At 42.3% G+C, this 27,971-nt stretch overlaps 2 protein-coding genes across 2 annotated transcripts; one reads left to right on the forward strand and one right to left on the reverse strand.

Moving 5' to 3' along the window:
* The first annotated feature begins 72 nt into the window (after window positions 1-72).
* Window positions 73-3,869, forward strand: aarsd1 (alanyl-tRNA synthetase domain containing 1). Its single transcript, XM_070927008.1, has 12 exons — window positions 73-223; window positions 750-878; window positions 1,019-1,178; window positions 1,272-1,329; window positions 1,423-1,579; window positions 1,751-1,867; window positions 2,005-2,135; window positions 2,223-2,289; window positions 2,505-2,596; window positions 2,768-2,822; window positions 2,903-2,997; window positions 3,094-3,869. Exons 1-12 carry the CDS (start codon window positions 89-91, stop codon window positions 3,230-3,232), a joined length of 1,335 nt encoding a protein of 444 aa, XP_070783109.1. The 5' UTR covers window positions 73-88; the 3' UTR covers window positions 3,233-3,869.
* On the reverse strand, window positions 3,692-27,917 carry LOC139303258 (myoferlin-like). The gene is made up of 53 exons (XM_070927007.1): window positions 27,768-27,917; window positions 26,827-26,882; window positions 26,321-26,412; window positions 20,954-21,062; window positions 20,754-20,847; window positions 20,503-20,660; window positions 19,782-19,910; window positions 19,569-19,631; window positions 19,429-19,479; window positions 19,296-19,326; window positions 19,016-19,131; window positions 18,753-18,879; window positions 18,445-18,548; window positions 18,290-18,358; window positions 18,138-18,181; window positions 17,488-17,570; window positions 17,258-17,296; window positions 16,802-16,926; window positions 16,595-16,708; window positions 16,131-16,308; window positions 15,910-16,034; window positions 15,598-15,707; window positions 15,158-15,350; window positions 14,865-15,020; window positions 14,558-14,689; window positions 14,295-14,458; window positions 13,733-13,847; window positions 13,334-13,436; window positions 12,913-13,055; window positions 12,523-12,693; window positions 12,126-12,219; window positions 11,936-12,013; window positions 11,598-11,779; window positions 11,188-11,346; window positions 10,696-10,797; window positions 10,444-10,605; window positions 10,189-10,354; window positions 10,023-10,099; window positions 8,301-8,399; window positions 8,080-8,208; window positions 7,748-7,903; window positions 7,553-7,644; window positions 7,284-7,454; window positions 7,017-7,165; window positions 6,385-6,524; window positions 6,198-6,286; window positions 6,017-6,112; window positions 5,730-5,871; window positions 5,493-5,592; window positions 5,189-5,382; window positions 4,945-5,054; window positions 4,642-4,789; window positions 3,692-4,420 (listed from the first exon to the last, which is right to left on the reverse strand). Exons 1-53 carry the CDS (start codon window positions 27,853-27,855, stop codon window positions 4,382-4,384), a joined length of 6,156 nt encoding a protein of 2,051 aa, XP_070783108.1. The 5' UTR covers window positions 27,856-27,917; the 3' UTR covers window positions 3,692-4,381.
* Window positions 27,918-27,971: the final 54 nt, after the last annotated feature.

Here is a 27,971-nt window from a genome sequence, read left to right on the forward strand (position 1 = left end):
CTGGATGCCAACAAACACAAGAAGAAGAAGACACCCGAGGAAGAAACAAGTCGAAGCCAACCAAAGTCGGTGAAACGTAGTTTGGACTATGTTGCTAGCCGTACCCGGAGCTGTCAGACTCCGTTACTTTCAATTTTTTAACTCGTGTTTCAGGTGGAGTTTTTCCTCAAAAAGACACTCCAGAATGGCTTTTCAGTGTCAACGAGACTGCTACATGAAAGAGGTATGAGACAGTTTATCAGCACTGAACTGTTTAATAGCATGCGAAAACACCAGACAACCGGAAATGTAATGTTTATTTTCTGCTGAAGTGATTAGCATGGTTGCTAACTACAGAGGAAGCAAGCTAGTCGCGCACTGTAACTACCTAACGCTACTCTTTATTTTTTCAAATGTACATTTGATGTATGTTGAGTTGTATAATGTTGTGACAACGCAGTTGCAGAGTATGTGTAGGAGTAGAGTAAATGTAGGATGTTCAAATGTCATTAACGTACTGGAAATAAAGTAATACTATTATTATTATATATTTACTTTAAACTGTACACAGTATATCGCGGTTTAAAGGCACGCAGCTGCTTTTACGCTGCTTTTATTCTTTTTGTGCAAACGCATAAAGATACATGCCGCCATATAAATGCTTACAAGTTTATGTTTATAAAACTGAAATCCCACACCCACTTGCAGCTGCGTGTCTGTCTCGCCCTTCCTGAACGGTATCAGTTTGCATCTCATGCTTTTCCTTTCAGTTTGTTACCTCTGTGGTATCCTGCTGCCCAGCTGAGCTCAAACAAGAAGTCAGTGGAAAGAAAGAAACTCTGAAGGGCTTCAATGTCAAGCTTCAAGACACCATCCTGTTTCCTGAAGGAGGCGGCCAAGTAAGCTGGTCTTTCAAAATCATACTCTCTCTATTGATCACTGCAAGGAATTGTTTGTATCAGTAACAATAAGTCACCAAAGGCCATACTATATGATATTACTGTCATTATTCAGTATGTCTCATGTTGTGCTCCTTCAGCCAGATGACCATGGGCTGATTGGAGATGTCCCAGTTTTGAGGGTGACAAGGCAGGGGCCTGAAGCCATACACTTTGTGGGCTCACCTCTGGAGGAGGGTCAGGAGGTGCAAGTGAAGGTGGACTGGGAGAGGAGGTTTGACCACATGCAGCAACACTCAGGTGAGTAAATGAAGAAGGTCAGGGTCTGTTGTACATGTTAGTTTATGAATGCGTGACTGTGACACACTCGCTTGTTTTCTTCCTGACTCTTAGGTCAACACTTGATCACAGCTTTGGCAGATACTTTTTTCGGACACAAGACCACATCCTGGTACATCACCACTACACAGATTCTTTTCCCTGTAACCATAGAAAACCTGTGGGTTTACCTCTCCTCTGTTTATTGTTTTTTTTTTTTTTTCAGGGAACTGGGGCGTCAGAGAAGCACCATTGAACTGGACACTCCCTCTGTGAAGCCTGCCCAGCTCCAGGCGCTGGAGGAAGCCATAAACGAAAAGATCAGAGAACATGTCCCTGTCACCGTTCAACTTCTCTCTATAGATGATCCTGCTGTGGAAAAGGTGCTTGTACTGATATTGTACTTACTGGTGCCATAATACAGTCCTCACTGTGCGATCATTGACTCAAAACTCAATGTTTTAGATATTGCCTGTGTGTACTGCATCATGACTAAGAAAGAAAGAGATTTTACATGTATAGTATGTTAAATGAGTTGTGTTTGTGTGAACCAGGTGAGAAGTCGAGGGCTGCCAGAGGATCATGCAGGGCCCATTCGGATCATTGATATCGAGGGCATCGATGCCAGCACGTGCTGTGGTACCCACGTGTCTAACCTCAGCCACTTACAGGTTCAACTTCACACGCTCATGCAGACACACAATCACTTAACACATATTTACATGTCATGTTTGTAGGATTAGGTGTACCTCAAGTGATTCTAATAAATTAGTCAATGTGTGTTTCATTTCTCTCTATCTGATTTTAGGTGATAAAGCTGCTGGGAACTGAGAAAGGAAAGAAAAACAAAACCAATCTGATCTTCCTGGCAGGAAACAGGGTATTGAAGTATGCTGAGAAAAGCTACAGCACAGAGCGATCACTGGTGTCTCTCCTGAAGTATGAGCAAAGTGTTAATTACTATAGATGTGAGTTTAACTCATTCACAAAGACTGAAGTTAACAAATCTTTGTCATTGTTCAACAGAACTGGACCTGATGAGCACGTTGAGGCAGTTGACAAGTTGCAGAAGTCTGTTAAGCTGCTACAGAAGGTAAGAACATTTAATTTCTTGTCTAGATGCTCACTCACTTTCCGAGCTGCTTTGTGTTCGAGAACTGTAGATAAGCAATTCCTGCTGCTTCCCAGAAGACGTCATTAACTACAGAGAGCCCTATTTAGATGAAAATCTCTTCGATTTTGACTAGCGCTGCAACATAACACATTGCAGATAGACTCCCTAACCATCCTAAAAAATGTCTTGGGCAGACTAACCTCAGCCTGCTACGAGACATGGCTGTCCTCATCGCTCAGAACTTTAAGAACGACCCCCAGAGAGGCAACTTCTTCAGCTTGCACAAGTAAGAGACTCTTCTTCACGTAGAAGAGCTTGTTTGTGGGTACATTATACATTGCCCTGATGTTAAACATCTTAAAAAAAAACACAGCAATCACCCAGACATCACAAGAGAGAGCTGGTCAAGTATCAACATGAGTATTTCAGAAAGGAAATGGTCTTTGTCTTTCAACAGAAAAGAGGGTGACAACGAGTTCATGAATATCATTGCCAATGAAATAAACACTGAGGTAAGATGTTAACCTGACTTCGTCGTTCTTGGTATCAGCAGTTAAATATTTTTCTTAAGCTTTGTTTTGTCTGCTCTTAGGAAACTTTGGTTTTCCTGACTGTTGGAGAGGAGAAGGGACCTGGTTTGTTTGTACTGGCAGGACCCAGTGGACCAGTGGCTGAGATGGGACCGCGGTAAGACACACCACCACTTATTTATTTAGCCTCTGCTTTTAAAAATGTTCATGTAGGTTGGTAATGTATGTATGTATGCTCCTCTGTGTTCTCCAGGGTGTTAGAGATTCTCCAAGGGAAGGGGGCAGGAAAAAACGGACGTTTCCAAGGCAAAGCCAACAGCCTGGCAAGGAGAGGGGAGGTGGAGGCTTTCTTGCAGCAGCACTGCAAACATCACACCCCAGAGGAAGAATGAACCCAGCAATATTTCAATACAAATAAATATTTTTATATACACTCATAAGCCAATAGGGACAGATCACCTGACTGTCTCAGCTATTCATATTTTGTGGTAAACACTAAATGATGTATTAAAGCACACATACCAAGAAGTTGATCATTTATGTGAAAACTTATGTACAACACGCACTATACATATCTGAATGTTAAATGTCACGTACTGTTTTTATTCATTTAAAACCTCATCTGTTAAACGTTATTTTCTGTTATCAGATTTCCATTAAGTCTCTTTTTTACAGTGACATTATGTTTTATATTTACAAGAGGGCTCAAGGGCACCTCAATCTGCAATTTAGACAGACAATGAATTCATGAAGAAAATCACCCTTGTAGGGTCCTGCTGTATATGTTATATGTTCACTGCTGTTTTAGACATATTAAACATTTTTCCCTACTGATTAAAAGGGACACAAACGCCTGTTGAAATATGTTTTAATATATTTCATTTAAAAGATATGTGAAAATGCAATATACAAAAGACAGACACACTGACAAGACTTAAGTTGTTATTGGCAGGACTGTATATTGTAACCCATGTACATTGTAATGCAATCCAACTTAACATCCCTGTAATAAATACTACCTTGGTGAAACTTCTCGTTATTAATTGTTGTTTATCACCTAATTTCCGTACAGTTTGCCAAAATATTAGAAACACCTCACATTAATATGCTATCCAATAAAACATAAAAACACTAAATAGCCTCAAAAATCCCCAAAGAGCTGAATCAACTCTTGCACACATTATCACCAACAAAAAAATAAGTGTAAGACTTGAATACAGGACTGTTGGGATTGCATTAAAATGTACAGGGGGTTTTATTTTCTCATCACTCAGTGTGTGTGTGTCTGTGTGTGATAGTGGTAGAAGCAGTGGTTTGGAAACAAATCAGAAATGTATTGCTCACAAGACTGTCACAGTTTAGCAGTATAGCCAAAGTGTTCATGTAAAATATGACGATATAGTGCAAATGTGCAAGCACCCCTTCCCAGACCTTTATAAAATACTATAGGCAGTAAAAAAAAAAGATGGAATGAGATGGTTTGGTAGTAGTTGTGCCCAGTTAGTGTGATCCAGAAGACATTTCTCTCCTCCATTGTAGAGTTAGCTCAGTGGTCTCACTATCTTCATTGAGATGTAGTTCTGGAAAAGGCAAAAGAGAACAAATCACTGCTTCTGTCTAGTCTGGACTCAGCACATAAAGCACACAATCTGACATCATCACCTGCGGACTGAGAGCGAATAACAGTCAACATTTGTGTCTATTAAAACCACTGCATGCACTTTAGGTTATACTAGCTGGACCAAATGATTTCCGAATATATGACGAATATCCTCAGATGGTCCTTCTTGTCTGTCCTTACCGGTAAAGAGTACAGCAGGATGGCGACGAAGAGAAGCACTATGGTGAGGATGATGAGTCCGATGAAGAGGCACCTGAACCTTCTCCACACAATGAACTTCATGGTCTTACATGGGTTGGTGAACCAGAAGAAGGATGTTTCTGGGCGTCTGATGGTTATGGAGAATGAAAGATTTGTTTGTGTTACCTGCAAAGCTTTTCCTTATTCCAACTAGCAGTTAAGAAGAATTAATGGCATACGTTTTTAGAAATTAAGTCTGCAGGATGTAAAATACTTCACAGTCTTTTCACTGAGGGTTCTTACTTGGGAGGGTCCAGCTTTGGGTTCATGTTGGGTTCGTCCCTGCCTTTTCCTGCAGGTCTCTCATCTACATCTGCTTCACTTACTATCTCCAGTGTCATCTCCACTTTGCCCTGTAAACACAAGACATAATGAGCGAGACACAACAACAGAATAACAATGTGGACCTCTGACGATTTCAGAATATTCAAATGTAGCAGAGATCTGTTCACCAGGCCTCTGCAGATAACTTTCTATTCATACTTACGCCCAGGGCGCTCTTTCCATCCTGTTCAATGGAGCAGGGCCACCAGCCCCTGACTGACTGTTGAGCAAACAGAGACTTGGCATTCTCTGTCTTGAGTGGGACTCCCATTTCCACAACATCCATCATTTTCAGAGAACACTTCTCTGGGGTCTTCGCAGGAGCAACCATGTTACGCAAATCCAGCTCCAGTGTGCCTGTGATCACAGAGTATCATACGCCAACAGTCAGTTTTTATAATGGTGGTCTGTAGTTAAATCAAACACTCTTCTTTCTTCTTGTTTTAACTTTAAATGCAGTGTCTTACCAAGGTAATCATCCAATGAGAATTTGTCATTATCCCATATCTGAACAATCAGCTTGGGGGGAATCCTGAACTCTGTTTTGTCGAGACTCCAAAAGCGCTCCTGTTGAATAAAGAACATGTGAAAACATGTTTTAGATCAGCTATTCCAACAATGCAGGCCTTATCATCTGTACAGTAACAACATGGTCCTTATTTGATTTTCAAGCCAGTTGGTTGATAGTCCAGACAAAGCCTCACCTTCTTGGACACGAGGCAGAGTTGTTCAGCCGGCAGGTAGTCGAAGTCAAAGACGAACCTCCAGTTAAAGTTGCCATCTCCGTCCAGAGACCTGTAGTGGACGTCAGTCTTCTGCTTGTCCTCCTCCATGCCTGGCATCCAGCTGGCAAAGGGAATAATGGACAGATGTGAGAAATAGGTTCCACAGTAACCTTCTACTATACAGTTTGGCTAACAAAATAGAGGCATGAATGCAGCAACGAAGTCAAACAGTATATGCTAAAGATAATTTGATTCATCAGCCAGACCCTTTGACGTAGATGTCGCTCATGTGTTCTCCTGTGATGCTGGTCTCATCTAAAGTCACATCTGTGGTGTTCCAGATGACAGCGCGCAGGAAATACCTGAACATTCAAACACAGTGAGCGTTAACTCAGCGGCATCTGATGTGACCCGTGATGAAGAGCTGAAGAGCTGCGCAGCACTCACTTCTTAGGCTTGCGTGGTGTGATATCAAAGGGAGGTCCAGGGAGGCCGATGCTTTTGGGGAAAACGTCCACCCACATCTGAAGGCTTCCCTAAATTAACACAAAATGAAGGATTTAGAAAAATAGCTGCGTCTGGGTGGATGTGGACATGTATGTGGATACAGTATGTGTGAGCGGTGACGTCTGACCTGAGAGAGATTGGGCTGGAAGGTGCTGTAAAGGGTCCTGGTCTCCACATGTTCAGGGACAAGTCTCTGTTTTCTGAGCACGTGCAGAAAGAGTCGTTCTCGGGCCGGACCCAAGTGCTGATGAATTTCCTTGTTGTTCTCTGGATGGGAAAACATTTTGCACCTTAATTAGACTTATTATACCAGTCAAATTACATGTGAAAAAATGATGTCAAGTAGTCAAACAACAGCATTAAAGTGCAATCGTGTGTTTTTAATGCCTTGTTGCACGTGATGCCAGTGCTGTGACGTTTTGATATTAATTTAAGCAACGCCTTCGGCATGGCTCTAGGGATGACAATGTCGGTCTGTCGGTCGGTCACTTTGTACAATATTCAATGGTGCTACATTTCAGTCTGGACCAGACATTCATGGTCCCCGGAAGATGGATCCAAACGACCTTGGTGATCCCTTGATTTTTCCTTTAGCACTACCATGAGGTGAACATTTTTATGTTTTCAGTGAAATATTTTCACACCTATTCACATCTATGTATTGCCATGACATTTGGAGTGTACCTCACTCTCACTAACCAACAGTCCAATCAAATTCAAACTCATTTACACTATTACATTTTGAATCATTGACATTACCAAACTGAGCCAGCGTGTAGTCTTGGCCATTGAAGGTGACTGAGGTGCCGTTGTCTTCGCTCCTGGGTTTGGACAGGCCTTTTAGACGAGCCAGGTTCTCCAGAATCTGAGACGGCTTCAGCTGATCCCGCCACTGGTTGACACCAGAACTAAGACGGCAAGAGAGAGAGATCGGAGAGAGATTAATCATATTTTTTTTAATGAATATTATTTCCATCATTGTAATGCATTTCCCCCTCTGCCCTAAGATTGCCCAGGTTGCCCTACATGCAGTAGGTTTGTGGCAGGCCACAGTAGGAGTTATATCGAGACAGGAAGCGGTTCTCCAGGTCGATCACTGTCTCGCCGACCTTCTCATCACGGCTCAGGAGATCATGGTCATAGACGGAGATTTTCAGGTCCTTGTCCTGGGGCAGGAAACATGTCATCTCAAACATCCTAAACAAAACAAAGGGAAGTGTTTGAGAAGGTGCACTGGATAATATGGTCTATATTTTATTCTCCATTGCTTAAATGTGTCCATTCACAGCGCTTACCTTCCAAACACAGGGCTGGTGGTGTTGGGTAAGTAATGGTCTCTGTCATCAGTCGTATTCCTCCCCAGTGATATCTTTATGTATGGGTCACACTGAGCAGGAGAGAGAACACAAGTTCAAGCAGAAGGTGCCCACTGAAGCAACATGTGTCTAAATCTGCTGCTTTTATTGCTGGTAAAACAGACTCATTCTCACTCTGCCATTGTTGTCTTTGGGCTGCAGGTCTATGGCCCGGACCACATAGATCCTGACCAGACACTCCTGAGGTCCACTTTCTGGCAGCTCTCTGAACTGACGGGGAGGAGGAGCAACACTCGGGTCGTCTGGCAGGGGGTACACCTTGAATGAACCCTGCAGGGACAAGAACACACACAAATCAGGTTTTACTTTTTCTCTTTAATAAATCTTAAGAACTGGGCTTGGTCCTGAGCTGAGATTCAGCTCATTTTACAGCTTTACTTTCTATTCTGAAGTCCCTCCAGTAGTAAATTAATCAACACAATAGTAATAATACAATTTGTATCTACCTTCAACTCTCCGACCACAGTGGGGTCTTCGTCCCCATTTTCATTCTTGCCTCGCTGCAGTTTGAAGGTGTTGCAGAAGTCAGTCAGCCCTTTGAAGTCTGGGACATCCTCCAGTTGGCAGTCATACACCTGAGAATACAAAGTCACATTCAAGTCATCTGCAGCTCAGGAGAGGAGCTTCAACAACACACAAGTGAATTAAAGAAATAAAGGCAACTTACTTTGAGGGTGTCGTATCCTTTTTTGAGGTAAGGGCCGCATTTTTCCTGGTCTCCAGTTGAAGCGTAGAATTTACTCCACCAGTCTACTGTCTCTTTTTCCTGAAGGTGGAATGGCACAATTTTAATCCTCACATACATGGTTCTCTACATTTGGTATAAGAATCTGAAATCTCAGTCATATTCTCTGGTTTACTCTCACCTTCTCTACATGCTTTGGAGAAAGAAGATGCGATGTGACACAAAAACAGAAAAGAAGTCACAAGTACATACACATACAACAGCAATATAGTTACAAAAACACATACAACAGTAACATAGTTACAAAAACACATACAACAGTAACATGTATACAAAAACACATACAACAGCAACATAAATACAAAAACACATACAATACATAGAATAGGCAACAAATATTGACAAGAAAGTGAAACAGTGAATGATGGTTAAGGAAAGGTTGATAAGAAGATCCTAGATTGACAGCAAATCGGAAGACAAGGGCGTAACAAAGGGCGGTGCAGAATGTGCAGCTACATTAAGGCCCCGTGTCTTTAGGGGGCCTGCTAACACCAACACTCTCTGCACTTGCAACATGGCAACATCGACTTGAGTTTAATTCCTGGCCAAAAAAATGTTTTCAATCTTTGTTTAATTTAGGAATTTGACATTTTGGGAAATGCGCTTATTTGGTTGCTGGTTAGCTCTGCATAAAGACTAAGTAACACATTACATCTTTTTGTTTAAGGTGTACAAAAATGGTACAACGAGGTACATGCCGGACTATTCCTTGGCCGGGCGCAGTCACTTCCTGGAGCCTCAGTCATCAGCATGAAGTTTCAGGAAGTGACTGTGTGCCTGGCCAAGGAATAGTCCAGCAAATAACCCCCTACACCACTTCAACGTGATGTTTTTACACTTGGGTTTTTGCACGGACTTTACAAACGATTATTGAGTGAATTAGTGAGCTCTAAAAGATGCTGGTGGGTGGATTTTGTTACCTTTGGACAGAGACAGGTTAGCTGTTTCCCCCATTTTTCCTTTCCTTAGCTTTATGCTAAGCTAAACGGCTGCAGGAGGTAGCTTTGTATTTAGTGTATGGACAGAGTGGTATTAATCTTCTCATCTAACTGTTGGCGGGAAATTAAACAAGCACATTTCCCAAAATGTCTGACTTTTGCTTTAAGTTGATTATTTAAAACTGTACTTCAGCAACAACATGGCAGTGATGGTTCGATAGCAAAATCAACTTCCATGTGAATGGGATGCCTGGCTTAATTTGCTCCAGGGCCCATTTACATGTTACGCCCCTGCTGTGAAAAAAAGAATTAAATGTGCTCATTAAATTAGTGCCAATTAGCAGTTATTGTGACAATTCCCACATAGATTAATGGCATTGTGACATCATTATGAGGCCTTCGTCGAGCTTGCCGTGTGGATTAAGTGATCTCAGCCATCCAGTGTCATTGGTGCCCAGCCTTTGCGAATCAGAAAGCTATAATAAGTAACCATACATACAAAGTAGGAGGTAGGGGAAGCCATTTTGTTGACAGCAGCTGACATGCTGTACATGAACTGTAGGCCAGAGTAATAAAGTTTGTCAAATTTGACTAGAGAGTCAAATTCTGCACTTCTTAGTGACAAGAGGCGACTTATTGTGCGTTTTAGAAATAAGAATAACAACATGAGCGAAATGTCATGTTGTGGTACGGCGGTAGAGTTTACCTGAACTTCTAGCAGTGGTCTTGTTTCTTCCATGTTAATAGAGACATGTTTGGAAGGGGAGGCCATCATCAGAGCCACTGTAAATAGTGAGAGGACAACATTAGAACCAGGCTTACTGTCTCTCTGTGTTGATTCTATCATAATAGTCTCACTTTTGCCTCCTTACTTTTGGAGGACATGGCTCCCTCTGCAGTGATGACATATGGGTCACATCTGAAGTCCTCCAGAGTAGTGATGGTGCACTGACCCACCACAGGCTTCCTGCCAAATGGACGGTGGTCAATCACCTTCAGCACAATGGGAGGCGTGTACATCTCATCCTTTGGAAGGAGCTGGATGGAGGGAAGATGTCTTGAATAAAAGCTATAAGACTCTTGTTTCTTCACACACACCCCCTAGCTTGTGCAACCCCTGCCATTACCACTTTGATGAAGAGGACAGAGCTGGGGAAGTTCGGGCTCTTCTTCATGTTCTTGATGACGGCTGACTCCACCCTCTGACCCCCACACTCCACCACCAGGCTGGGTGAAGACACGGAGGCCAGCTGGAACGGCTTCATGTTCCTCAGGCCCCATGCTAGAATCTGGATACAGAGATACAAACACACAGAGGAAGGATTTAGAGACACTATGTACATCAGTTGAGAGGGACATCATCTAAGGTTGTTTGTTACCTCCACAGCGGTGAGCTGCACCACAGGCCGGATGCCCTGAGGAACCATGTAGAGGTTCTCTGCTCTCTTTGGGGGTATCAGGGGAAGATCAGACTCACCCGACTACAAAGACAGAGACAGGACAGTATGGATTGTTTCTTACCTTTATGCTTTTACCAGTAACTTTACATTTAGTCACACTGGAGGACAAACTGAGTGTGTGAAGATGACGTTACACCTCTCAACCCCTCAAAGTCACCACTTACCTAAGTACTGATTTATGATGTGAGGGGATCATGAGACACATTAAAATATATGAAAATAATTTATACTACAAACAAACTAAAAAGGTAAAAACAAAGTGAACCATTTACTTCTCACTATGTATCCACGTCAGTCTGCCTATGATAGAGGTTGTTACTTTAAGAAGTCACACTCCTACAGGTCTAGAGAACATAGTTTTCATTTTAAATACAGTAAAGCAGCATACTCTCCATTACTTTCAGGTCAGACCTTGTCTTTAAGGATGAGTTCAGCAGCCACCAGTGCCTCCCCCGCCTTGTGACCTTTCTGGGTGATGGGGTGCCAGAGCAGTTTGGGTGTCTCATCCATGCCTGGCTTCAACTTCACCAGTGGCATGCAAACACTGCGGCCCAGCAGCTCATCCTTCCCCTGGGCAGAAGATAACATGTCACGGTTAGAGAGGATTTGTAAAACATTACAGTTTCAACTTCAGGAGTGTAGAGGAAAGGTAGATAATACTGTAGGAAGAAGAAAACAACGTAAAGAAAGACATTAAGTGTTTTTTTGAAGACAGTTCATACTATGAAAGTCAAACTTGAATCTCCAGTAGAGGGTCTCAAGTTTCCAAGTGAAATACATAAGTCACTTTGTGTTCTCTATGTATATCTGCCACAACCTACCACTTGGTCATGGTCGTAGAACTCCAGTACAACATTGGGGGGCCGGTGAGCAACGGTCTGGGGGTCTCCATAAATCTCCACATCATTGAAAATCAGAGTTTGGTCCCAGGTTGGGTTCAGCGTTGCTGGCAGCTTCTCTGTTGTCTTGCTAACATGTAGGAAGGAGATGTGCGCATACGGATCTGTGAGGGAAAAGAAATAGGTGGTTTAATGGGCATGTTTTCACATCCATCACTAACAGCTATGAAAGTGTGGTGCTGAGACTCATTTAATTTTACATGTAAGACTTGATTCCATTTGATATTAGAAACTAATCATTTAATTAAGTAGAATCTCACCAGAAAAACTATCTTTGTCCATAGATGCCAAGTTCCGTGCCTGATAGACGTAGACACGGAGATGGTACATGTGTGACCCTGTGGAGAGGAACAATCATTGTTTAGTAGCATGTATTTGTGTATATATATTTATGTATATTTGTTTGTATGAGCATGATCATTCATGTGCGTCACTATATGCATCACTCACTGTCAAAGGAGCAGGACACGGTGGGCGTGTTGGCCCCAAACAGCTTGGTGGCATCGGCCTTGGAGCCTCTCTCTTTCTCCTCAGTATCAACACCCTGCAGAGGAGATCACAGCAGACATCTTTTACCTGTTTGTGCGTCACACACACTGCCAAATAAAAACACGCCATGGCACTGTTGACGTGTTTAATACTTAAGTAAATATTTGAAAATATTCAGTGACTCAGTGAGCTCAGATCCGGTTCATGCTTTTATGCCAGCCCCTCCCCGCCTAATTATTTTTAATTGTGGCATTCTGGCTATTGAAGCCACAGTCAAACTATCTTTATGAAACCAGATCTTGACCCAAACAAACGCTTCAAATCAGAACAAAACATTTATTTTCCTCTCTTTACTCACCAACGCCCCCTCCAGTTGGAAGATGGCGGATGCTCCGAGCCGGTCCTCTGGTGCCATTTTCCGCCTCCAGCGCCTTCGACGAAACGTGTCCGATGAACGCTCCTTCCTGTGGAACTTCCAGCCAATTAGGGAAGAGAATTCCCAGCCCTCAGGGTCGCCTTGGTTCCGCTTCTGTGAGCAAATATGGAAATCAGTGATAAAATCATTAGTAATGGATGATTATATACTGTGAAATACTTATCCAGAGACACCTGAATATCAATCTCTATCAATCTTTGTAACATAATCAGAACAAAACAAGCGTCCTATATTAAAAATATGTATATGGCATCAAAATACAAATGATGCTGTGGCATATACAGTAGTGCTGCCCTATTGTCCTATGCTGACCTCCACAGCTGCTCCTGCAGCGGGTGCAGCTCTCTTGCGAGGTCGAACCAGCCTTCTCCTGCGGTGGATGTGGTACACCTTCTCCGCGGGGACCCAGGACCGAGGCTTGTCATCTGGGGGAATGGTGACTCCATACTCCCAGCCTGTAGAGTGCACACACACATGCACGCAAACAATTTGCCTTTGTTCCGTTATAGCTTGGATACAAGAACATATGGTTTACATTCCACCATGTGAGTTGAATTCATTATTATTATTATTACCATTATGACCTAGTTAGGAGGCTAGGGTGAGTCAGACCCCTGTAAGTAAGATTTCCAACACAATTTAGTCATTTCAGTCACATGCTGTGTTTTTGAATAACTACTTATGGCTACAAACAGCTTGAAAAAGACTACTCTATAGATCTGAGCTGGTTTACCTTGATCATCCACAGCTCTGTTGTCATCCACCGTCCACTCGTCCTTCCACATCCAACCTGGAGGACAATCAAACTCTCCGGGGTTACGGCTCTTCTCTCCATTCTGTGCAACATACAAACCTCAGTTAGCTGCACAAGTTAAATTTGTTGATTTTCTTCATGTGTTTTGGCCTACTCATATATTAGAATAGGGTATAGATTACTCTTCCATCACAGGCATCTGGAGGAAAGATGCTGAACAACAACTGCCACCAAAGTCACTAGGTAACTAAGAGACAGTGTGTGGGTCTGGGTGATATTGATGCATGTTATTGTGTTGTGTGTCACAGAAACAAGGACTTTTTTCTTGTTTATAGCCACCCTGCACATTATTTGCATATCAGCGGTGCTGGTGCTCACCACATCGGTGAAGGGCTCAGAGGCAGCCTTCCACTCTCCACCGGGGAAGCGAGTCTCGTTTTGGAACACCTCGTCCATGAATTCAGTGTGTCCTGCGTCTGCCTCTGTTAACAGACTGAAACACAGAGTCAAAACACATGTATCACCTGTGTGTGAAAATATGACACACATTTTACACATGCTACTTTAAGCCATGTGTGTGAAACCTGGCACCCTCCAGTGGTAGTATTAAAAAAAAACAAAAAACAAAAAACATCTTGGCACACCAATGCATGCCGCAAATTTTGTAAGGTGACATGAGAGAGAAGAAAGGGTTTGCTTGTTTTGACAGTGACTGTGTTTACTGGTGGGAGGAACCCAAAGTTGTATACAAATCAAGCTGTCAAAGTGTGTGTTTCTCTTGATGTTCCACACAGACAATTTCAAACTTTTCATATGTTGTAACCATTCAAAACCAACATCATGATATTGTCCTCTCATGCCTTAAATGAAGGAATCTGCATTTGTTATGCTTCTCCACTCATTCTAAAGATGCCAAATGGTCATGTACAATTATACTCACGCTTTCTCTGGGTCAATGAACCAGTCATCTTCCCACTCCCACCCTCTTGGGGGCATGAAGTACTCTTGTTTCAGCTTCAGCTTGCCTGTTACGTCTGAGTATTTGTGGCGTCCCACCAGTCCTGTGGTCCCCCACTTCCCAAACACCTGGGCCTGGTTCTCGTACTGTAATGCAAAGGAGGACATGTTCAGTTTTAGATGCTGACTGCTTATTGCTTCATTGTGAGAGATATGCTATGACCATTATATTTGGGAGCGATATACCATCTCAGCAAACACGCTGAAGGTTCCCTCTGAGTAGGAGTTGAACTTCTTCTCATGTGCAGACAGACCCAGCCACATGTTGACTCTAATCTGAACCGGCACCTTCAAGCCCTTGTTCTTGTCCATGGGGTACTGAGGGGAACCAAAAAAAAAATAATCACATGAACATTATGACTTCAGAGAAATGAATTCCAGTGCAGCACCTTTTAGCTCACTGAAGCCAGATGCTAATGCAATTAATAACTATGTCAAATTTTCAAACCTCCTTCCTTAATTCATTGTTTTTTTATTGACTGCAGATGTGTACCTGTAAAAAGACCGTCTGTGTCTTGCCACAGTGTTGACCACAGGCCTGCTCACTGTATGTGGAGAAGAGGATCTGGTGAGCAGGGATGCGACTGTAGGCCACCCTCTTCTCACCCCGTAACATCCAGATGATCACATCAGGCATGCTGTTCTGGGGCTGGACACAGTAATGTGAACACATTCAGAATTAAGGATAGGCAAAATAATCAATATAAGGCACTGAGGTACCAAATCAAAGCAAGTCCAAGACAGATATCTGATTTTCAAATGCTCAAACGCTTGCTGTGTTTGTACCTCCTCAGCCAGCAGTTTAAGTTTGTCCACCCAGGACTCTATGTCGGACAGAGTGTCACGGATCTCTCTGGCCTCCTCTCTCATGCGTCTGGCTCCGTCCTTGATGGCGGTCAGAGTGCTGTCTCGCAGCTTCTTGATTTGGATGTCCAGAGACGTCAGGTTGGAGCGGCCCTCCAGCTCAGGTGTTGGGAAACTGGAGGAGAGCAGAGACCAAACGCCAATTCTTTACAGTAAAAACAATCAACAATAAAAAAATAAGAGATTATACTAAATAAATGTTAATAATTAAATCCTCATGGGTTTACTACTACATTTTTGTGGATCGTCCTTTTGGTCCGACTCTCTTGGGTTCCTCTGATCTTTTTATTCCATTAAAAAGATGCACAGACAACAGACATGAGCTTGCTGTATTTCTCAGCAACACCATATCCTCTATTTACCTTTCCAGGTCTTCAATCAGCTGAGTGAGCAACTTCAGCCACACCTCTACCAGTTGGTTGTCAGAGACTTTTGCCAAGATGGCAGTTTTAAATGCCTCCAGGTTGGATTGCTGCAACAACAACAAAATAGGGGCAAGGATTAGATCCAAAACCTCTACTGCCTCTCACACTGGCAGATGCAGCAACACGTACCAAACATTAGTACAATGCGGTAATGGCTGCAAATCTACAGGCAATAAATCACTGCCTCAGATTCATTGATTTAATTACAATCTAAGTTTTTGAGGATTACAGAGGATAATGCGGTATTACCAGGTGGTGAGTAATGTAGAGAACGATGTTGACAGAGTCCAGGCGGTGGCTGATGTCCTCCCAGAATGAGAGAACCACAACCACTGGCTTAGTGTCAGCCCAGGGCAGGTAATAGTAGTGGTTGCCTAGAAAGATTACACACAAATTAAGAATCTCCTTGACAAGAAAGCAGGTTTTAAAAGTGTCTTTACTGCACATCAGATAGCAGCTCCCTCACTCACCATCAAATACAGCGCAGCTATACTGAGTGGTGGAGGCCAGTGGTTTGCAGGTGGTGTCCAATTTGTTGCCATAGTTACCGATGCTGACCTCAAACTGGATTGGCTCTCCTGGTTCCTGTATCATGGAGGCGCTGTGGAAGACTGCACACAGACAGTACTTCCTCCTCCTCTGGTATTTCTGATGAGGGAAGAAAACGGAAGAGGGAGCGGGAAAGAGAAGTAGAAAATATTTGAACCAACTAATGTATAATAATAAATGTAGAATCACTCCACGCACAGACTTTTTAAGGAACATAAACAAGGTCTTTGCTGAAAAAGAGAGCTGACCATATTCATTACCAGCCACACACTTCCCTAACTGAGTTCTCGTCTCACCACGTCCCGAATGTCGGACAGGTGAAACCACAATTCATTCAAACTGAACCACACACATCAGGTATTACCAGGATTAACAGTCACAATACCTGCACCACCAGGATGTCATCGCTGTGGATACTGTCGACTGTTTTGTCTGCTTTCCCCTCGAGCTTAGTGGAGAGCTCGACCAGGATCCTGCCCCTGTACGCCACTCCTTCTCCCTGCAGACACAACATGTTGATAAACCAATTAAAGGGGGATGTAAGACAGGGATAGAAGTGAAGAGAAATATCTTAATAAATCTGCACTACTACCTTGCCATAATTGAGATCCTCATAGGGGTCTGGCAGGCCGGAGAACTCTCTGGGGCTGCCATACAGGTTGACATAGCAGGGCCCAAAGACAGGCAGGAAACCCACCTCAGACGAGCCTGTGTTAGCTGTGGATAGATGGAAATAGACTTAACCTCTTTATGATTAGACTCAAGCTAAGCTAAGCTAAGCCAAGCTTTAATGTTAGTACAGTCAGTGTTGCTGTATTTGAGGCGGTGGTGACGGACTGATTGCAGTGGAGACAGTGAATGCTGGTTAAGCAAGTGGCAGGCACTACGGCGACAAAACGGTTAAACAATTAAATCCTAATGCTAATGTCAAAACATTTATTAGCAATGTGCACACACAGAATAAGACTTATTGAGCAAATTAGCGTGCACAACATGCTTGAGGCGTTACATCTCATGCAACACAGAGCAACAAAGGGCGCAGTTGAACCTTCGAATGACGGTATTTCCCCATATCCTGCATGTTCCTCTAGAAAAAGGACAATTTAATTACCATTTAGATGTTAATACAAACAGGGTTACAATGGTTTTCAACTGTAACACAACAAATATCTTATATCTAGGTGAAATGCAAAGGCTATGAACTACTGAACTGCGGTTTTTACAAAAGATAGACTAAAATATAATTCTTTATTTAAAAAAAAAATCCAAAAGAAATACCTTCTATCTCTCCACCAGAGGAAGCTATCTTGGCCAGGTTCAGGTATGTGGTGCCAATAGCATCATTTCCTGTCAAACGATCCCTGCAATCACGCACGACACCTTCAGACTCACACGGCATGCACACAAAGTACTGACTTACATGATTAACTGTTAAATGACATGCAAATTTCACAATAGGGATCTTGTTATGCTCTGCTTTTTCACTACCTCTATGAAGGAAGTACGTGGAATAGAAAAACAATGTCTCTCTACAATGCATCTATTGGCTCTCGGGTCCGAGAATGTTTTCAACACCCTCTGAGGTACACGCAGTTTTTATAACATTTCCTCTTGCACTTATTTCCCTTCAGCCTTCCTGGACCGGAGTTATCGGATTGTGCGTTTGCTCAGAAATACACAATGAAACTGGAAATTAGCTGAGAGACGGTGCCAACAGGATCCCAGAGCAAGTTACTGAGGGGAAGGGAGGGGCCTGCACAGCGTCACAAAGGCTGCTACATTATTCTCATGTGGTTGGTGATGGGGCATGGAAACACACACACAGCACAGCTGACCACACAGAAATATTGTGGCACACTTTCTCAATACCAAATAACTCACACAGGCTAAAATCTCATAAATATAAAGTGCAATCTGGTTTGACTTACCAGTCAAAGACGGTCAGTTTGACACGTTCACACATAGAGGGGAACTACAGAAAACACAAGAAACAGGTGAAAAAAAATCAGTCATGATGTCTATTACTTTCTTACTTTTGTGCCAGGTCAGAATACAGCTTTCCATCCTTAAGACCTCTTACCTTTACTTGGAGGTTCAGCACTTGGTTCCACTCCGGGTTTGCATTTTTCTCCATAATCTGAGTACACAGCTGGAGAGAGAGAAAAACCACACATCTGCTTTTCTTCTGTTACACAACAATGTTATATCCAGCATGCTTAACAATTGATTAGGAACCTTTCTGCCAGCGAAGCGAGCCTCTAAGAAGGGATCCACCAGGTTCTTCTTGTTTTCATCTCCTCCAAAAAGTTCTTTCATGGTCTGGACGAATGCGTCATCCACTGACAGGAGAAAACATTGGAAGAATGAATCATAATCTTTTCTATATATCTTTATGGGTTTTTTTTAATCAGTGTTCAGCCATAAAATGGGAAATAATTAAGTTTCAACAAGCTAAACTTACAGTTTTTTGTGTATGTCAGTATTTTTTTATGTGCTGTGTGGTTTACATGACCATTTAAAATAACTACAGCAGCTTGTCTTACTCTGGGGAACGTCTTCAGCTCTGAACACCTTCAGCGACAGGGTGGCCCATCGCAGAGTCACACCAGCTGGCAGCAGCAGATTACTCTCGATGTCATCCTGATCGTCATTTGACTCCCTCTTCTCCACCTGCAGTAGACGGAAAGAACAGAGAAGAGTCCATGAGAGAGAGAGCGAGGGGCATAGCCACCATATTTACATGAGGAAAGAGGAAGCAACCAGCGCCAGTGAAAGTGATCTGAGAGCTGTAGTCTGTTCGCCGTACCGGAGGCTCATCTCCAGTTCCCACTACGAAGAGGCTGACTTTGAGGTAGCCTTTAGCCCCAGAGCTGGAGTCATCTGGATCATTCAGGAGGAGCCACTTCCTCATGACACAGTGGGCTGCAAAAGGACACACACATATAAATACACCACATAAAGGACACACAGAGTTCAAGAGTTATACACACTAACAAAAAAATCAACTACGTCACATTCTGACGTCCACAACACAAACATCCTCTGAGCAAATGTAAATGACACACAAAATTTGGTGACAAGCTTACCTGGTTCATCATAAACATAACCAACGTCCAGCTGCATGAGAGGACAAAACCAGGTCAGCCAGACTCACTTTAAGACATTAACCGCACTCTTTTACATTTGAACAATTATGTGAAGAGAAATGAAACCAGGTACCTTGAATTCTCCCATGAGACTGTCAGCCCTCAGTGAATAGGAGTTATAAATCTGCAGAGGAGAGCGCAACGATTCACAGTTTATATATTTATACATATTGACAGAGGACAGGACGTGAAAATCGACATATGTGTACTGACCCGGAAGCTGATGTGCTTATCAAACAGATCCGATGGGAGCATGTGGACATTGTAGAAGAACATCTGCGAAATTGCAAAAATAGTTTTAATGACGATAGAAAAACATGAGCTACTAATTCTTTTAAGTGCGATCGATAGAGTCAAAAGGAACTCATTTTTTTATTTCATTTCAAATCAATGTCGTCTCGCTGTGAAGGAGTTAAGTGAGAGTACCTCATCAAAGAAGGGGTTGTTTCCCCTCTTGATTCTTGTCCTGTGGGTCTGTCCACACACATTAACCTTCACCACTGGTTTGACGTTGTTGCCAGACAACTGACGGGCCTCAATGATCCGGACACGAATCTGAGAAACACGACAATGCCAAGAGCACCTCAGTTTATTTAGATACACTATAGACTTACAGATAAATAACCTGACTAAACCTAACCTAACTAGAAATAACTGCTGTGACCTACAATTTAAATTTCGAAGTAATAGTTCCTTATCCTTGTTGTTTCCATTGTTTTCTTATTGCTGGCTTTTCAAACAGACCATTTCAAACATAGCAGAGGATTACAAAGAATGAAAGTAGCCTATCAAAGGCAGCCTGCAGTATATAGTTCTTTTCCAATGAAAGGAATGGAAATCATGCTTTATTATGATCGTTTTATCCTCAACCACAGACATCCATTGTTGGGTTATTCATCTACTTGCTATTAGATAAGTAGCTGAATAACTGTGCAGACAGCAATGCATGCGGCTAATCCCTCCATCCATGCATAGTTTTTTCATAAACAACAATGTATGCCATCAGAATAATTTAAAAAATAATTTAATCACATAACAAATCCTCTTCATAGTGGTTATAAGCGCTTGGTTTGGAGCTGAATGCATATTAAAATTGTAGAACTGTGCAGTAGCTGTTTAGCTTTAGCAAAAACACAATCAAACTGACCTGGAAGTCTTGGGGTTTATTGACCAGTCGGTGGCGATTCTGTGCCCTGGCCACCTTCTGGCGGAGTTTACCAGACTGACGAGGAGACGAGGGGACGCCTGCAGAGCCACTTTGGCCCCCATCTGGTAGAGTCTCATCACCCTCCTCACCACCACCGCCTAATCAGCAGAAAAACAAGATGATCAGAGATCAAACACATGACATGCCTCTGATCAGCCTTAAGTGCATCATTAAGAGTTCTATAAACATACCAGCATCCACTGTGGCATCTCCTGCTTGAGGGTCATTGGGGTTTGGTGCAGCATTGGCTGGAGGATCGTAGCCAATCACAAGGTTGATTGTAGCCTGGAAGGAAATGGTTGGCAAGTCTATTATTTCATTAATTTCTTTAAAAAGGACGACAGTCTTCCTGTTGCTTATATATTTTTAATTCACAAAGGAGGACACTTACTCCAATACTCTGTCCACTTTCATTGACCAAAGGAACATTTCTGGATGGTAGTGATCTCACTTGACCTGAGGAAAGGTCTCTCAAAGAGATTTTGGTTGACCCAAGGAATCTGTTTGGGAAAAAAACACAGCAGAGGAACATTAAACACAGATTTATGTCCACTGTCAGATACTGTAATCTTATAGCCGTATTTTGGGACTAAGGACAATTTGATTGGTGACAATTCTGCACTCATTTCCTGATTGGATGGGGCAAAACTCAAGTCGCCTTTCTAGTCAGCCAACACACCAGCAATCAAGTTACAAACCACACAGAAATAAAATGCTGTATGTGTGCTCAGTTAAGTCACATTCACAAAAGTCACATATAGAAGGTCGCCACCCAGAGCTAACAAACCCTGCCTGCTCAGACAAACAAACGCACCCCATGAGCCAGCATACAGTCCGCACAGAAGCTACCAGCCAGTGATTCACGGCGTGTTTAGATCATCTTAGATTTCCAGCAAAGACAACTGAAAAGAACTAATTCTTCCTTTTCTTTCCATTCAAACTAGGCCACTTACTATTTTTCCCGTGGTCAACTAACAATACGGTAAACCTGAAAAGTTCATGATGACATCTCATCTGCCTTGGCTGAAAATCACAGGAACTTCCTGCAAACAAAAACATTATTCCGACCATCCGTACCATCCACTGAGTAAATTATAGCAGTTTTTCCCAGGAAGTCATTTGCCTCTGTGAATGAGTCAAACATTTATCTTATGGAATGTTAATAACATTTCCTCAGACATAAAGTAATCATTAACATTTTAATGATTAAGCAGAAAAAAAACGTTCCAATGAATTAAACTGTTGTCAAGAAAAGGCTGTGAGGATGCAGATAAAGTTGAACTAGAGCTGCTATTATAGCTTGAAATGTAACAGTCACATTCCTCTGATAAGATGTTCAGATATTTCAGGGACAAAATTAGAAGAAACTAAATGTGGGAACGTGTCTGTCTGTGTGAGATCTCACTAACATTAATACTGGACTTGTTTGATGTACAAGTACAATTGTATCTTCAGCATGTCTTTCCATTCGGTATTAGTTGGAAACTTGCTCTGAAGCAGTTTGTTATTGTTTGTCATTGATCGTTGTGTCTGCCTTGGTATGCAGCCAAAAACTACTCCGCTTATTGTGCGGCTTGTTTATGCTCAGGCAGTTATGAGTGAATATGAAAGCAACAGCATACGGTTAGCTCTGAGAAGAACAAAATGGTTTATCACCTCTCAAATGTTGCCACTGAACCATTTCTGGTCATTTTGTCCAAACCATTTATATCAATGAGGCCAAGCTACATAACAGAAATGCCTCTCTGTATAATGCAATGCAGTTCAACAGCAATACAAACTGCAGCCCCCAAAATGATCATACAGTTGAATCAACGCCTCTCTAAAAAAAAACTTTGTAACCTCCATACAGGTTGGATTTATTGCAGGACAGCTCTATTAGACTGCATTAGTTTTAGTTAGGTGTACCTAATAAACTGGAAACTCAGTGGATGTTCAGCTGGATAAAATACTGTTCACTGTATTGTGTCCAAAGTAACACAGTGTGGAATCTAACGCAATACATCTTGTAAGCTTTGGGAGGACTGAGTAATATTGTTTTGGCAGCATTCCTCACCAGAGGAATTTCCCCGAGACAGAAACTCAGTTACTCACTGCGGACCCTAGATCCAATGACACCACTGCAGCTAACAACCTTTATTTAACCTGAATGGAATTGCAGGGAAAACACAACCATGTGACATTAAGTCATTTAAACTAGTATTCTATCAGGAAAGCATTTCTTTAAACATGAACTTTTATTAAGTAAAACTCAAAGCATTAGCATTAGATCATAAGATTTGTATGATCTTGTCTTAATACTGAGCAAAGCATCTGACATAGAGCAAAGTGAAATAAATAATTCAATGTACTATAGACAATTACTCAGACCGGATTTCTTTATTTTAACAGCAGCATATCAGGTTACCAACACTACACAAGGTCACTACACAAACAGCTGGAGAGAGTTTTGTTGGGAGGAGAAAGGATGGAGAGCCATTGTTTTGGCAGCGCCCAGTGCTCTCCATCAGGAAGGAGGCTGACAGGGATTCTCCAGGGAGTCTGTGACTCTATAAAGCTGGTATGTAGCCTCAAATCTGACTGGGTGACCAACAGTGCTTATGCGTAGCTTTCCAATGGCTACTCAGCAATAATGTTAACCGGATTTGGACTTGAGCAAAGAGTGGCTTCAGGTAGGATATGACTCATCCTCTCTCCTGCTATTCATAAAGGTTGTGTTTAGACGACCTGATTCAGACGTGGGGCTGTCCCTGGATTCTCAGATAATTTTCCGTATTCAGCTTGACTGCATTCTGATAAGAGCATTCAAATATGAAAGAGATTAAGTCATACAGTATGATTGTATGGTAGTAAACCCTGACTAGAAGTGACACTATCCTGAGCAACTTCCAAAAGTTATGGGACAGTTATTACAGCCCGGTACTGTATGTACTGTGAACAGAATATGGAACTCTCATTGTTGTTCATGTAAACACACAGTGGAACGACCAAAACAGGCTTTGTGACCAGTGTCGAGCCCTGGTGAGTCACATCACAACTCAGCTGATTAAATCCCCACGTCCAAACAATCACTCACAGACAGGGTGACATTATGTGTATGGAGTTATTATTGGATGTAGATACAGTATTTTCCTTTGTCAGGATGTTAAAGCCTTCATGAGCCAGTGGAACAACAGACAGCAGTGCTTCCTGCCACCAGACTTGTAGTCATACACAAACAAGTTTAACTTTTTGGCCTTTCCACGTGATATGAAGTTCTCACTTTTCTATCGATCGCTTACTGTGTCCGTAAGAGAGCGAGAGAGTGACTGTAAACACAAGCAGCTCTGAGTGTCCTTGGCTGGGCTTCAGTTCAAAGAGTTAACACCAACACCCTCCCCGTGTCTTGATTAATTCTCTTTCACAGATCTGTTAGGAGGGGTGAGTGTGATGATACAGCTCATCTCAGATCTGTGACTGGGGTGTGAAAATCAGCCATCACAGTTCCCTGATTATTTCTGTTGCCTCATGTTAATCAGAGTTTTCAGCAGTGTAAGGCCGGAATATTTTCCATAAACAAGGTAGGTGAACTATTTGGACAAACCCACTGCTGTCTGACTCTGTGTTTCATAAGACGGGAAATGAAACTATATTTTTCCAGCCATATCCTATGAAGAGTTTCACCCTGGTTTTCACCACCCCCACATTTTACCATTCCAAATGTATTTGTGCAGAAGAAGTTAATATTTAATGGTGATGATAATATTGTGTCCATTTCATGTTAGTGTTATCAAAAAACTATGCAATGCCTTCTTAGAGTCTCCAGTCCTGTTGTAGAGGCCAGTCTTTATTTTCATGTGAAAATGAGTCAGATAAAAAAAGCTCTGTAAAAGTGGCATGGAAAGCAGGTGCAAAGCAGGAGATACCAGTTCAGTTCATTTTTAACCTTTAACTTGTTTTGCTAAATTGCCCGTCTAGATTCTTTTGACTGTATTAATCATTAGCTCTGCTGCCGGCGTGGCTTCAGGGATGGAAATGTCGGTCAGCCGATCGGCCCACCACTTTGATTCAGGCTGAAATATCTCAACAACTATTGGATGACTTGGCATGAAACCTCGTACAGACATTCAGGGTCTCGAGAGGATGACTCCAACCGACTACGGTGATTCCCCGACTTTTAATCTAGCGCCATCATCGGGTCAACATTCAAATTGAGCAATACTTTGGTTTATGACTAAAACTAATGACATTCCCATCTACTTCGGCTGTAGATGTAGTTTTTAGTGCTACAATAACAAATGTTAGCATGCTAACACACTACAATTACCTGCTGAACCTCAGCATGTTAGCACTGCTGCGTTAAGTACATCCTCACAGAGCTGCTAGCATGACTGTAGTCTTATTCTGACCCGTCTAAAATAAACAGAACACGTACTATACGTAAAATGGCCTTACTTCTTCAAATAAAGTAAAAAGCAAGATAATGTCGCTGATTTAGCTCATGTAACTGGCTATAGGCAGAAGTTGATTCTCAAATCCTATGATGAAGACTGTGCTGCTATTTACACAGGGAAACTTTGTCCCACAATCTTCTGATTCCTTTCTAAAATAGAATTAGTTGAGAAGACACCGGTTGCTCTTCGTCTTTTGTTGCCACGACGACAGGGATTACCCATAACAGCAGCTGGAAAAGTCCTTTTCTGTTCACACTGTGTAGATCTTTAGGGAGTGTGTCAGACGGGCCAGCCCAGTGGAAAACTTTACTCAATTTAACATGGACTCGTGCTGGAAACACACATCTGAAAAGCTCCTCCCTCGGTTATGACTGCCCCGTGCAGTGGGGAAACTTTTACTAGATAAAGTATATGAACGGGGAACACATGTACCATATATGGTGTGTTTGTTAAATTGTACAGCAGATACACTTTCATGTGCTTTGTTTTCTTACCATAGACAAGACTTTGATCGCAGTAATTAGTGATGTCGAGGAAACATTCTTTGTGGTTGGTCTAAATTGGTCCCATATGTGAAGCTGGCTTTATTTGGAAGTAGCAACCTTGAGTTTTTTCGGAACAACTTAGACACATTTTGCATGACAGCACCTCTACAATCTAGTTTGGCTAGTAACGGCTTGATTTTTTTCTCTACCCTCTGTGACAAAGTGCCACACAAATGCCAGAGAGAGAGAGCGAGAGAGAGAGAAGACAAACAGCGATTCATCCATCCATTGTTGCCCAATCAGGATCAGTCATCCCACACAGCCCAACGAGTCTCAGCATGGTGAGCAGGGTGTGAGGGGGTAGGCACAGCCAGCTACATAACTCAAGCACTGGGTGAAAATATCTAACATCCTTTCCTTGTATATTACTGTGTCAGTGTTGATAATGATAACCTAACCAGTGGGTGGTGACTTTTGGCTTGTACAAATAACTATTTTGCAGCCATGGTACTTCAGAAGCTCTTCAGATTGAGACTGACTTAATGACAGCTCCTGTTGGACTGCCTGTGTTGTACCTGGATAACTTCACTTTAAAAAAACTGACATCCATACAACTGAATAAGACAAAGGGACGCCCACACACCTCAGCCACTGTTAGCTAACCTGCTGTCTGAATAAACAGACTTATTTCCTAGAAAGTCTCCGTTCAGACAAGAAGAAGTTTGCACTGTGATTTAATAAGGTGAGGCACATGGCTTCTCTTTCGTCACCGCGATCCGTCTGTTGCACAAAGTATGAAGCCAAAGCTAGCAGGGAGCTCAGCCGCTGCATTGCACTTACTTATCTTTCCCAATAGTTTCATAGTCTTTCACAATGACGTCTATGTAGGAGCTCGAGTCCAGCGCAGTGCCCTTCAGATCAAACTCAAGCACCTGCAAAAACAAGATGAGGGACACACACACACAGTCCATGAGATATGGAGAGGTACAGAGAGCAGAGCCTTTAATTGAATGTGACATGGATAAATAATGATTTACCACTCAAGTCAAAACAGTCACATCTAGACTCATCTACATCAGTCACAGAACCTATTGACATGGCCAGTACATACTGTGACAATCATGTGATGTCTCAGTATATATTTATCATGTGATGTCTAGTAGTGTATGTAAAGTGGGGATATCTTGTAATGAATCAATTATTCCTGCTTTCCTTAGCAGCTGATCTAAACCATCTTCGGTTAGAAGTCACAGTAAAAGAGTGAAGCGGAGATAGCTGCATGGTTGACCGTGTGTGTGTGTGTGTGCGTGTGCGTGCGTGTGTGTGTGTGTGTAATGGAGATTTACCTCATTCCACACAGGATTCACCTCACTGTCAATCGATTTTGTTTTCTTCTTTTCATCTGAAAGTGCCATTAATTGTTTGCGTGAATATTCATTGAAAATTGTTTGCCGTTTCTCTTTGCCATTTGACTCATTTAAAAATGAATCATCGGCTTATTCTCTGCAAAGATAATACTGTATGGTGCATGATTTCACACGGTTAGGACACGGACAGTGACAACAGTGATGTTGGTGTCAGTGGGCTGCCGTTTCTGCCTTTACAGGGAAGGAGGAGAAGGAAAAAAAAAGAGAGAGAAGCTGCCACACCTGTAGGCGATGATGATGACACAAGGTACAAAGAAAACAGCTGAGAGCAACTAGGCTGATTGCCAGGATATTTTCCTCTTCAGGAGGAAATACCACTCTGTGCCTGATACAGAACTATGTCCAATATAATCTTAATACAGTAGCTGAAGGCTTATTTCCCTACGCTTTCTACCTTGTCTTTTCCCTTTCATGCAGCCTTCTTTTTTGTGTGTGTCTGAGCTCATGTGCACATACTGTATCCTACAGGTCCAAGCACAGTCCCTGCCCAGCTTCCCTTGCTATTTGGGAATGCTGTGACATGTTGAGAAAGTCTTCGACGGTGCAACACAACTTATGATTATGAAGTTTTTGCATGTGGAGGGACGACACAATTAAAATAAAAAATGTTGGCCTTCCAGAACAGCACTGCTGTATAGTTTATTTGTTGCATGAGCTACCATATAAATATATAGCAAACTATTAAGTCCATAGAGTGACGTCATACTCGATAAAAGTATAATCAATTGAGAGACTGTAAACTCGCCATTTAGCCCCAAAGACACACTTCCTTCACTTCTTTAAGACCAAATATTAGGCTACAAGTTTTTTCCCCCTGCAGCCTATAAAAAACTTCATACGACTTTTAAAATGAGACTTACCCTTAAAAATCACAGAGGTGACTGGATCAGGACTTCCAACTTTCTTTTTAGGCAGACCTTTGGCTGACTCCACTACAACCCGCAACATGGCAACAAACAGGTTCAAATCAAAGAGACTGAATCAGTGAAGTTGAGGAAAGAAATGGGAAACAAAAGTCTACACAGGACAGCCGTGCTTTGGCATCCTCACCGCCCCATCACTGA

The sequence above is a fragment of the Enoplosus armatus genome, chromosome 20, assembly GCF_043641665.1.
Source record: "Enoplosus armatus isolate fEnoArm2 chromosome 20, fEnoArm2.hap1, whole genome shotgun sequence".
Lineage (NCBI taxonomy): Eukaryota > Metazoa > Chordata > Actinopteri > Centrarchiformes > Enoplosidae > Enoplosus > Enoplosus armatus.